Here is a 12,184-nt window from a genome sequence, read left to right as displayed (position 1 = left end):
CACACACACATTATGTGGCTTTAATCTGTGCATGTTGATCTGAGCTGAAGTCCTGCTTCCAGATGAACTCGGGACAGTACTGGTTGTCATGGTTACAGCTGGCCGAGCATGTGTAGACCGCCAGCGTCCCCCAGTCAATACTGGCTCCTGTCGAGTCCACACACAGACTGTTTAACAGCTGGGGCATCACCTAAACACACACACACACACATGATTATTACATGTACTGAGCTCCAGCAGATGTATACACTGTTCAATAACAGTCAGAATCAGAAATACTTTATTGATCCTCAGGGGGAAATTGGATACAATGCAGCCATGAGGTTGCTAGGTGACAGTAGCATGTCTGAATCAAAGTAGTGATTCCAATGTGAAAAAAACAGACCAGCATGTTTAGAGAGGACACAGTTACCAAACGTTACCAGCAAAAATACAACCAGCATAATTAAAGAACTAAGTTAAAATTAGAAAAAAAAAAAAAGAAAATGAGCAGTCATGTGTATAATTCAATTCTTTGCAGGTTATTAAAACTTTTTTTGTATGTTTTAATCCCATCATCTAACTGACTTTTTTTTTTTACTTTTTAAAAAAATCTTCCTGGGCTTTTTAATTAAATTACCTAATTACACATTGTGACACATAGTAACACATTACCACTATAGTTTAAATTAAGTTAGTAATCACATAAATGAGTAATAATCAGAAACTTTAACTTTCCTTATTCTTCTTCTCTACAATTAACAGCGAAAAGAAACCTACAGATAGTTTCAGGTGAATTTTGACTATATCAAAATCATATTGTGATTATTTTGACAGATACTGTCACAAATTTAGTAGGATGATAAACTTCATTTTGACTGAAAAAAATATAAAATAATGGTGTGATTTTTGCTGGGGTCCATAAACAAGCATCTTCCCACATGAGTGTGATTTGTAGGCCAGGGCCTGCAGCACCACAATGCTTCATTTATAATGCTGTTGTGATACATTTTTCATTTATCATAAAACTGCAACTCCTGCGATATGGATATTACACTTGGCCATATTATAATTACGATAATATTTAGAGTAATTGTTCAGCCTTAATCAAAATGTACCAAATGTGTCACATTTCTGAAATTTCCACATTTAAAAACAAGATCTTATCCACTTAGTAACTCAAAATAATAAAGTACAGTCTAACATTGCTTCTTTCTCATCACCGTCATGTAGGGTGACCAGACGGCCTGAAAATTTCACTCAGCATACAGATCACCTGTGCATAATGACTCATGTGTCTTGTCTTTTCTCTAAATTTTTCAAAGTCAAATAAATTAATCCTCCTGCAAGGTCACACTCACCCCCAACTCCCCTGTCCTGAATTTCACCCACTCTCATCTAGTCACCCTAACATCATGCATAGACAGCGGCACTTATATTTGGCACACAAGAGCATGTTGGCCTTCAAAACTGTGGTGACTGAAAAGGGCAAGGGGAAAAAAGGAAACAACAGCACTGAGAAGACAGAATTAAGAACACAGTAAGTCTTTACGAGGTCAGATTATTGAGCATTCAATAAAGCAGTGAACTACCTGAAACTCAAAAATCCTCTTGGCACCACAGGTGCATGGTGGGATATCCTGCTCTGAAGGGATGTGCTGAGAGGAGACCCACAAAGGAGAGCCCCCTCGACTGTAACGCACCACCTGAACATAACAAAACAAAGTGAGATAAACACAGACCACAACTGTGTTCATTCAAGCCTTTGTGTGTGTGTGTGTGTGTGTGTGTGTGTGTGTGTGTGTGTGTGTGTGTGTGTGTGTATAAAATTTTCTTTAACCTGGTGAGGCTCTGGTGCGATCTTCTTTTTAAACCGCTGAAACACTTTGATGTCTTCAGTCTCATGCATCGCCATCTCCTCCAAGTCTGTCTCTGCCAGGCCTGAATACAGAATAAAAAGTCAGGATATATGCTTTAGAAATGCATGCTAATCAAATAATTATAATTTAAGAAAAATAAATGTTAACTCAAAATTACACATTTTTGATTTTTATGTTCAACACAGCAAATTACTTCATGTGACAGGCTGTCAGGGATACAGGAGAGCTTACTGTCTGCTAAGGAGGGACCATCTACACCCCTCTCCTCTTGTTCTTCAGCCTCCTGTGTGTCTTTCTCTTCCTCCTTCTGCTCTTCCTCCTCCTCAGGCTCAGTGACCAGCTCAGACTCAGGGAAGAGGAAGAGCAAGGTTGTGACAACTGATGCTTCTGCATAGGCAGACAGATAAACGACACAGCAGAGACATTAAGTCTTCCTTGTGGTAGGAACTGATGTCTGCTCAGCACAAGAAGTGGAAATACACATTTTAATTCCATGCATAGCACACTCACACACACACACACATACACACTCACACACACACACACACACACACACACACACACACACACACACACACACACACACACACACACACACACACCTTGGCTGCCACACTCTCTCTTGTGTGCATGTTTCCAGTGGAGGGTCTGGTGGTGTTTTCCACAGTAGGTTACAGTGTGACAGCGGGAGCAGGCTTTGTTGCCAGGGCAACCGCACACCCAACATAATTTAACTCCAGAGATGGGCAACAGGCTGTGGTCTGGTTCAGGACCACTGGGGGGTTCATCCTCTAAGAAAAAAAAGAAAGAAAATCAGTGTACGCGTCCTAGCAGAGTCCTCTTGTCTGCAAATTTGTTCTGACAATTTATGACCTGTGGACTACGTCAAAATAATGACCAAAACAAAGCTTCTGCTTAAATACATAAAAAATAAAAAAAAAACATATACAAAAATATAAATTTAAAAAATTCTCCTGCAAGTTATAAAAAAGGTTTCACAATTTAGTAAATTTCCCCTTTCCAACTAGTATAAAAATTATGTTTTGCTTCTTATATAGAACTTGACAGTATGAGGTGGTGATGAATTATACTTTGACATCCTCTCAAAATACACAAACCTGGTGGAGGGTCGTAGGGGTAGAACTCATTCCTCCTTGATAGCTGACTTCTGAAAACTGAGGAGGAGGAGAAAACACAATCTGTCAGGAAACGTGACAAAAACCTATTTACATTTTTAAAAGAAAAAGCCCCCAACAATAGATGAGAAGTGTTTAAAAATGTGGAGTGTAGAGAGGATTTGTGGATGTCAGCAAAATTAAAGAAAGCAGAGCACAGACTAAAGACTGAAGACCTTATGTGAGTTGTCACTTGACAAATTACATTAAAACAACAATGATGGTTACCTTTCATACAGCGGCTGTCATTGCACTTTGTGTAACACTCATGAGTCTTGCAGCAGAACAGAAAAAGTGTTCGGTGGAAACTTCTGTCCTGACCAGCTATTGGTGCATAAACCTGAAAGACAGATGGAGGAGGTAACTACACACAAAAGTTCAGAGTTAGAATTCAGAATAATAATTCAGAGCAACTAAAAGAAGTCTCAAGCTGAGTTTAGTCACATCCAAAGCCAGATCTAAAGCCAAACAATTCATTACTGATCTCTTCCAGTACCTGATTTTTGGTACTTTGGTACAAGTTCATCTTGACAGCTTTGTTCCAGTCATTAAAACTGAGTTCCACAGAAATACATAATTGTCATTTATTCTGGAGGAAGTCTTAAATAAAAGGGTCCAGTCTCCAGCTGAACCCGCCCCCTTCTCCGAGCCACTTACCTGCATCAGGAAGACCATAGGCAGGTGACATATCTCACACTCCAGCCCGGGCAGTGAGGGCAGGCCTCTCTGGCTGAGCCACGCCGGTTTTCCCCCGACTTTACTGGGGAACTGCGGGGACAGAAGCCGCCACGACTCCGCGTCCTCCAGGAAACCCAGAACCACCTCCGCCGAGGACATGTTGGTATCACTGGTGTCTAACTGTTCGATGGACAAGATGTATTTGCAACTTTCCACAAGAAGCGAAGAGTATTTTCAGTCACAACACAACACATGAAATATGTGTCCAGTTCAGAAAAGCGTCCGTGAGGAAACACTGACAGGACGGTATTTAGTTCCGCATCCCTCGAAGCTCTCTCTGTAGAAACTCATGTAAAGCTGGATTTATATGATGCGTAGGTTAACATGGCTTTTATCGGCTTTCCTCAAACGCTGAGACCCATAAAATGTTACTGTATTGATTTTTGTTTTGTTTTTTAAATCAGGTTTTATTATTGTCATGTGTCTTTTTCAATCGGTCCACTAGATGGTGCAAATGTCACATCAGTTGCCTGCGCCCACTAAAGTACAATGTTGAGGTATATTTGTTTTTGATACTTTATATAATATATTTCAGAAGTATGTAGTGTACTCCAGTCCACTTATCTGGCAGCTATACTTGCTGTGACATCGTAGATTAAGACTTTTCCTTGAAAACATTTGATTAAATTGTGAAATATTATATATTTATTTGTAGATTATATAGACAACAACATAAAGTAGTTACATTTAGTTCCACCTAGACCAGCTTACAGTTAAGAGGCTGGAATCAGTAAATGTTTGACACTTTTGCTTAAAACATGACTGAAGTGATTAATTGATTATCAACGTAGTTGGCAAATAATTTTATTTTGATCAACTATCCCATTAATCATCTAATTGCAGCTCTACCAGTGTAGGTAGAAATAACAGCCTGTATTTGTTAGATACAACAAAAAGAGATAAGAAGTGTATTTTTGAAAATTCAGATGACAAACAAAACTACAAAAGTCTTGTGGAAAATAAACTTGATAGAAGTCATAGGAAAGTTTTGAAAAATTAGGTGAGAAGTGGCTCATTAAAAGACAAAAGGAGAGGAAAACTTTAGAGCGGCAATGGTTAGTTGATTAATTGATTAGTCGTCTGCTATTAAAATAACAACCAAGTCCAAATTTTCTGATTTCAGTTTCTCAAATATTAATATTTTAGTTTCTTTTGTCCTCTGTGACAGTAAGCTGAAAATTCTGTGGACAAAACAAGACATTGTCCACCATTTTGTGACACTGTATGGTCGATTAATCGAGAAAATGATTGACAAACTAATCAGAATGAAAATAATCATTAACTGCAGCCTGAGAGAACTCGTTAATCAATTTTGTCAGACAGCAGCAGAACATTGATCTCTTTTCTGAAAATGTTGATTTGTTTTAATAATGCTGTTTATACAGATTACAATAAAATACATTATTATTATTTATTTTTAAATTAATTAATCAATTTATTTATTTATTATTACAATTAATGCATGATGACGCCCTCTCTCCCTCTCTCTCTCTCTCTCTCTCACACACACACACACACACACACACACACACACACACACACACACACACACACGGGCCGTGATGTCATCTGGAGGGGAGTTTGGGACGGGTCTGTCTCTGTGTCTGTCCATTGAAGGACTGCCTGGACACAGACCATCTAGCGGCTAACGTTAACCGAGCTCTTTTAATCGACTTTACTTCATGCTGAATTGGATGGTGACTGTTAAAATGGACACAGTGTCAGTGTTAAACTGTGTGTGTGAGAGCAGAAGTTTAAACTCTGTGTAAGTGAACCATGGAAACTAAAAGGAAGCAGCGACAACACAGAAGTCCGTTAACAAACCGCTCTGTAGTCCGGCAGATAATAACGGAAGAATGGACGATGTGAAAACTGGACCAGACCGGGTCTGAGTCTCCTCCTGCACCGGTGCTCTCCCCGAGCTCCATGTCACCCTCCTCTTCTCCGTGTCAGACGCCTCCGCGGGGCGACGGGGGCTACAAGCCGGCAACGGTGTCCCCTGCCCCGCCTGTCCCACCGAGGAGGGTCCGGAGCCGGGACAGGGGCTCCGGTAGGAGGGCAGCGGAGCGGCGGGTAAAGTGCGTGCTGGTCGGGGACGGAGCTGTGGGGAAAACCAGCCTGGTGGTCAGCTACACCACCAACGGATATCCCACTGAGTACGTCCCCACAGCGTTTGACAACTTCTCAGGTAAAGGATTGACTATCAGTGATTAAATCAATACAGCTGAGTTTAATATGGACAAATTTGACCACAGAGCTGGGCAGACTTTGAGAGAAATACTGTAATCATTAATCAGAGCCTCACTACAAAATGTACAAGTGACTATATGGTATTATTAAGATATTTTACAGCTTCTAAAGACAATTAATTTATGTGTGAAGCAGATATCAACACGTTTTTGATTAATTGGTCCATGTTTCACTCTTTAAAATGTAAAAAAAAAGTATTATTTTTTAAATTTCAGTTCATATGAGCTTAAAGTAGGGCTAGACAAAATATCTATTATTGGTGCAAGAAAATATTGTTACACTTGAGTATCGCAATATGTAACGTTAAGGGATTGAATCATCCTGAAGTGGTTTATTGTGCAATAACGACCTGGTTACTTTACATTATCCTCCTTATTACACCGTTACCTACTCAAAAAAATATATAATTTACCTCAAAGTATTAATTTAAAAAAGTTAATTTATTTAAAGATGATATTATTGCTCCTTCAGAGTCTATGATCAAAACTGCATCCATAGCAACGGCCTGTTCCTCATAGCAACAATAGACTGAGTTTTGTAACAAAGCCGTATAATACTATGTTTTATAATACTGTATCGATTCTCAAAAACACTATATCGTGATCATTTACATTTTATATTTTGTTTTGTGTTTAAACTCCTGACCAGTAGATAGCAGTGTTGTCATCTCATCAGCTCTGATTGCATAAAAACAGTAAAAGCAGTTTAAAGCATATGGTGGTGTGTTCTTTGTACTATGAATTTTCATAAAATTTGATTTAAATACAGCAATACATGGCATGATTGTTGTGATTTCCTGGTTTTAAAGGCTGCATTGCAATAAAGTTGTAAGGTAGCTGTTCTGTTATCTGCCTTTACTCACTCAGTCATTATAGTTACTTTACTGATAGTGATTGATCATAAAATTTGTCAAAAGATGTAATTGTGTTAATATTTTGTGAAAACACCAATTCTCACAATATCAATGGAGGTATTTTGTAAAAAAATAAAAAGATTTTGTCCTTATCGCCCACCCCTAATGCATCATATTCTATAAGATTGTGTGCACTACTTTAGAATTTATGGTATGTTGTTTTACAGATGTGATACTCAAAATGCCAAAAAATACATTTGAAAAACTCAACACCAATGTCTCTTTTCAGAAATCATGACCGAGTTACTCAAAATATTCCACACACATTGTTGTGAGCAAGCTTTCCTGTGCAAAGAAAGTAGTTCCTATATGAAACTGCACACAAAAATGTGTATTGTTGATGCGTTTTGGATTGAAAGGTGTAGTTTATTTAATGTCACCAGCAGCTAACTGCTTTAAGGTTGTGACAAGAAAATGTTTGATATTTGATTTAAGCAAATGTTTAGTTATCAAATAGAGTGATTCATATTCTGTATATCAACCAAGCAACTCACTGACTGGCTTTTTTTTTTTAACTTTATTTACGTCAGTGTAGTTGTCATCAGATTGAGTTGTTGAATAAGAAAAGAAATGGCTGTATGTCTTTTGTCTGTGTGTGTGTGTGCGCAGCGGTGGTATCAGTGGACGGCCAGCCAGTCAAACTACAGCTCTGTGACACAGCCGGACAGGTCAGTGATCTTTGAACACAAACACATACAGACACACACCACTGCACACAGAAGGAGAAAGAGCAGCAGCATTTCCTGTTGTTTTATTTGTGTTTGAAACAATGCTGCTGACGGGGGAGCGAATGATGACGAGAGCACAATTTTCTTTGTTTCTTTCTTACTAGTCTACGTGGTGTACTGAAACACAAATTCTTGTTTTTGTTTTTTTGCGGCATTTTTGCCTTTATTTGATAATTGACAGTGTAGAGCTGTACAGGAAACGTGGGGAGACAGAGTTTGTGACACGCAACAAAAGTCCCTGGACTGGAATTAAAGTGGGACGTTGTGATTGGATGGTATCCCCTACACCCCCCTCAACCATAAGGCTAAGCTTTATTTTTATTTGAAACTAAATTAGTGTTTTCCAAAATGTAACAAACATCTACAGTTTTGTTGTGGCAACTCAAAAATGTTGCTACAAATCAATTTAGAGTTTTAAAGAATTTTTACAAAAACCGGAATAGAGAGCATATTACACCAATACAAGTGTCATTACTCTGTCTACTTGTAATGTTAAGGATTGATTTGAATTTTTTTAAACTTGTTTTTAAGGCTCTAAATGTTTTCACACACTCGAACCTCTCCAATTACTTATCTAAGTATGCTCCAAATCATTTCCTTAGGTTGCTAGACTGAACGTGTCTTACAATGGATGTCTCAGTTAAATATAGCTCTCTGTCCAGGAAACTGGTGGGTCTTTCCTCGGAACATCTCTGTGGCACACAGGATGTGAAGCGTTTTACGCCTTCTGTTGGAAGCAGCAGCTGTTTGTCTGAATGAACACAAGAAAAACTGTCTGCTTAGAATCAGTATCAGCAGGTTAGACATGGAGCTAAATCAGTATGTAAATCAGTTATCTGTTGAAACAAATAAAATATACACATAAGGAACAAAATAAACAAGAAAAAATATTTTTTGATGAACAATATGGATATTTTCACATGTGTATTGGACTGAATGTGTATATATAAATTTAATTTATATATAACCCATATTTAGATTTATTTTGATATGTATTTCAGAATCTGAATCAGAACCAGAAATACTTAATTGATCCATGGGGGGAATTTGTTAATTGTAACATTGGTTATTTTATTGGTTATTAACATTATTTCCGTTTGTTATGATTTATTTTTATACATATTTCCATGTTGAATTAGGATATATAAGAGGATATAGCAACCCCCTGTAAAGGAAACTGTCAACCTTTGTTGTGAAATGGATAAAGGATATGAGAAAACACCAAATAAAGAATGAGTTTCAAAGAAATACAGACATAATTTAAAAGAATGATTCCCTGCTTCTGTCAGGTGTGTAGTGTATCCAGACATTTTGTGTGGAGGAGCAGTTTTTTGTCTGTATCAGTGTGTTTTCAGATATGAGGATAGAATAAATGGGAGGATCACAGGCAGAGGAAGGATTGAGTGGGAGATCAAGGACAGAGACAGAAAGTCAAGGAGGACAAAGTAGACATTTCCTGATAGTTAATCATCAGTCATTAAAACAGATCAGTCAGTAGCACCAGTAGTTGTGTAGACAGGAGTGAGACGGTGTAATACCTCCATTCATTTGTCCAAATACTCTCTGTCCAAGTGCTGTTTGGTAAAGTATTGCATTTGCTTCTGGTGAACTCTCTCTTTTGTCTGTCTATCTTGATCTCCAGGATGAGTTCGACAAGCTGCGGCCTCTCTGTTACACCAGTGCAGATGTGTTCCTGCTGTGCTTCAGTGTCGTCAGTCCCGCTTCCTTCCAGAACGTTCCTGAGAAGTGGGTTCCAGAGATCCGGAGACACGCACCCTTCGCTCCGCTCGTCCTAGTTGGAACGCAGTGTGACCTCCGAGAAGATGTCAAGGTGGAGGAGATGTGTTCTGTGCAGCACCTACACATACATAAATGTCTGATATGTCTGATTCGAATGTTTGTTTGTAAATATTAGACATTCATGTCCTCATGTAAACATGTCGACTGGGAGCCTCATTATAGTTACAAGAAATACAAAAGCTAAAAAAAAATCTAAAAGCCAGAAATCAAAGTTTTACTGTACAGTCAAATGAAAGATGCTGCACCATTGGTTGATGTTGGTGAGAATTACAAGTGCAATGAAAAAAGTCTCATCGTGACATTTTTTTATTCCTCCACGCTGGCGACAGTTATAGTCAGAGGCATTGTGGCACATGTGGCTACACTTAGTGTGATCTGTCAGTCATTGTTGATGTTGTGCCCTGTGATGAAACAGTGAGTGGGAGGCCAACAGACGACAACATTCCTTTGGTTCAGTGCTGCAAACAGACACTTTAAAAACCAGACAGAAACCATAGAATCCACAGTAAAAACAATGGCATAAACAATAAGACCACAATATAATCATAATGAAATACATTTAATCATACTGAGGCAAAGCAGCAATAAAGTAAAATGAAAACAGTCTTGGTCTAAATGTTTTATTTTACCAGATTTTTACTTGTCAAGGTAGAGAAAAATCCCAGGTGTTACTAACAACATTAACAATAGCTTTGTTCCATTTAAGCTCCAACTTAGGTATTGAGCACATTTCATAATATTTGTGTTACTACATACTATGTATTGTTTTGTTCAATGCTTCACCAGTATTATAACCTTTAATTATTTTTATTGTTTACTTGACTTTGCCTGAAAATGAATTTTTCTTCATATAGCAGGAAATTTCAGCTGTTTAAAAAAAAATGACAATAACAAATATTTGTAGGCTGCTTGCACACCAAATGCTAAAAAATTATTTGATGGAAGAAAATACTACATGTGTTTTTGGTTCCTTGACTAATAAATCAGAAATTCCAGATAGAAGATGTAAAGTGTTTAAACATATATGTTGCCCCGTTCCTTCAGGTTCTCATTGACCTGGCTAAGTACCGGGAGCGCCCTGTGGACCCAGCAGACGCCCAGGACTGTGCGATGGAGATCGGCGCCGTGGCCTACATGGAGTGCTCTTCACTAACCCAAAAGAATTTAAAAGAAGTGTTTGACACAGCCATACTGGCCAGCCTGCAGAACTGCAGCTCCCATAAGCACCGGAGAGGGAAACAGAAACGACGAAAAAAGCAAAGGCAAACACCGGACAAGATGAAGAGTCTGTCCAAGTCATGGTGGAAGAGGTACTGCTGTGTGGCCTAGAGATCAGTTTGGGTCTCGATGTTTAAGACTCTGATCCTCTACTGACTTGTCTGGATTCAGCTGGGTTCGGGCTCTGCCTGGGTTTAACTCTAATGGAGCCTGATGTTGAGCAGGACCTCGACTAGACTGTGGCTGGGAACCAAAGTAAGACTGTCATGGATCTAAAACATTTTGCTTTTTGTTTTTTGCTCAGGAGTTTTAGTCTCATCATGGATGAGGTTTACTACTGAGCTCTGGTTCTACCAGAATCTGCTCTGAAAATACAGCAGTCCTGTCATGTCCGTTTTGTAACCTGGTTTGAATCTTAGACTGCCTCCAATATGAAGGTACGCCTGCCTCTGCTGGAGTTCAACCTGGTATGAACCAGAACTTTTGTGGGACTAGTAGAACACTCTCTATGTCATGGTGGATGAATTTATGGTGAGCCAAGTCCAGAACAAGAACAGAAACTTGGATGTTCTCAAGTTTAGTTTGGTATTCTGTTCCCAACCGAATGGATTTATGCAGTCTTGTTATGAAGACTTTGCAGACTGTACTTGTTCATGTAAGCGAGTCACTGAAACTACATTGAAACTCAGCCATTTTTCAGTCTGTATGCTTTCCAGCACTCATGATTAGAAACCAAACTTCTGTTCCTGATTACATTATGAAACAATGAAGCCAATTTGGATTTTCTGACCCAGACATGATCATCAGACATAATTATAGTCAGAAATTAGTCAACAAGCTCATGGTTAATTTTAGACCTTCATTTTATAACTGTGATCACTGTTGTTCTAATGAAAGAACTTCATAAAGCAGCTAATATTTTTATCCTGGTCACATGCTCAGTTTACTGCAGTGCAGCCTATAAACCTAATCTGAAATCTGATCATTTTAGTCTATTTATGTAGTTCAGTCTGGCTGGGTTTTTATGGTGGTTTTCTTCATGTCCTGCCACTGTTTGGGCCCAGAGAGAAGCCAGACGATGAATAAGTTTAGTGAGGTTCAGCCTTTAGGCTCATATCATGTCATGTTTGGAACAGAACTAATGTTAGTCTCTTCCCCCCCCTCATGTGGGAAAAAACTGTTATTGCCTTAATAAAAAATAACACTTTCTTATATTTTCCCCTCAGCAAGATCTCCAAAAATAATTGGAAAATGATACCTACAACATATCTCAGTAAATAAGAGCAAGGATGCTGAACAATGACACAAGACTGTCTGAATATCCATGTGACAAAAACACACAAAGCCTGGTTCTGTAAAAGCAAGTTGTATCTTTACTCAAGAAGACATAACTCTGTACATAGGAGTCAGGTTTCCACTGGTAGCTGTGGTCGTTCATCGTCCTCATTTATCCCACATTAGTACTGAAAGACTCTACAGTCAGTCTGCAATGTAATAATGTGG

The 12,184-nt window shown here is 38.6% G+C and overlaps 2 protein-coding genes across 2 annotated transcripts; one reads left to right on the top strand and one right to left on the bottom strand.

Moving 5' to 3' along the window:
* On the bottom strand, positions 1-4,113 carry pdcd2 (programmed cell death 2). Its single transcript, XM_084724543.1, has 8 exons — positions 3,692-4,113; positions 3,263-3,374; positions 2,978-3,034; positions 2,462-2,650; positions 2,091-2,246; positions 1,820-1,920; positions 1,572-1,685; positions 1-190 (listed from the first exon to the last, which is right to left on the bottom strand). Exons 1-8 carry the CDS (start codon positions 3,869-3,871, stop codon positions 11-13), a joined length of 1,089 nt encoding a protein of 362 aa, XP_084580669.1. The 5' UTR covers positions 3,872-4,113; the 3' UTR covers positions 1-10.
* A 1,208-nt stretch (positions 4,114-5,321) lies between these two features.
* Positions 5,322-11,973, top strand: rhoua (ras homolog family member Ua). Its single transcript, XM_084718919.1, has 4 exons — positions 5,322-5,960; positions 7,545-7,603; positions 9,306-9,494; positions 10,508-11,973. The coding sequence occupies exons 1-4, from the start codon at positions 5,699-5,701 to the stop codon at positions 10,790-10,792; spliced, it is 795 nt and encodes a 264-aa protein (XP_084575045.1). The 5' UTR covers positions 5,322-5,698; the 3' UTR covers positions 10,793-11,973.
* The last annotated feature ends 211 nt before the right edge of the window (positions 11,974-12,184 follow it).

The sequence above is a fragment of the Lutjanus erythropterus genome, chromosome 1 (genome assembly GCF_056507025.1).
Source record: "Lutjanus erythropterus isolate fLutEry1 chromosome 1, fLutEry1.hap2, whole genome shotgun sequence".
Taxonomy (NCBI): Eukaryota; Metazoa; Chordata; class Actinopteri; order Lutjaniformes; family Lutjanidae; genus Lutjanus; species Lutjanus erythropterus.
This window is presented reverse-complemented; position numbering and strand designations above follow the sequence as displayed.

What these genes read in the sequence shown, in the direction of transcription:
- pdcd2 (XM_084724543.1), bottom strand. Translation starts at nt 3,871, where the DNA reads ATGTCCTCGGCGGAGGTGGTTCTGGGTTTCCTGGAGGACGCGGAGTCG. An exon ending in TGGTCCCTCCTTAGCAGACA is followed by an intron (nt 1,921 to 2,090) that starts GTAAGCTCTCCT and finishes TTCTGTATTCAG; the next exon opens with GCCTGGCAGAGACAGACTTG. An exon ending in AGAGGATTTTTGAGTTTCAG is followed by an intron (nt 191 to 1,571) that starts GTAGTTCACTGC and finishes GTGTGTGTTTAG; the next exon opens with GTGATGCCCCAGCTGTTAAA.
- rhoua (XM_084718919.1), top strand. Translation starts at nt 5,699, where the DNA reads ATGTCACCCTCCTCTTCTCCGTGTCAGACGCCTCCGCGGGGCGACGGG. An exon ending in AGCGTTTGACAACTTCTCAG is followed by an intron (nt 5,961 to 7,544) that starts GTAAAGGATTGA and finishes GTGTGTGCGCAG; the next exon opens with CGGTGGTATCAGTGGACGGC. An exon ending in TCTGTGACACAGCCGGACAG is followed by an intron (nt 7,604 to 9,305) that starts GTCAGTGATCTT and finishes CTTGATCTCCAG; the next exon opens with GATGAGTTCGACAAGCTGCG.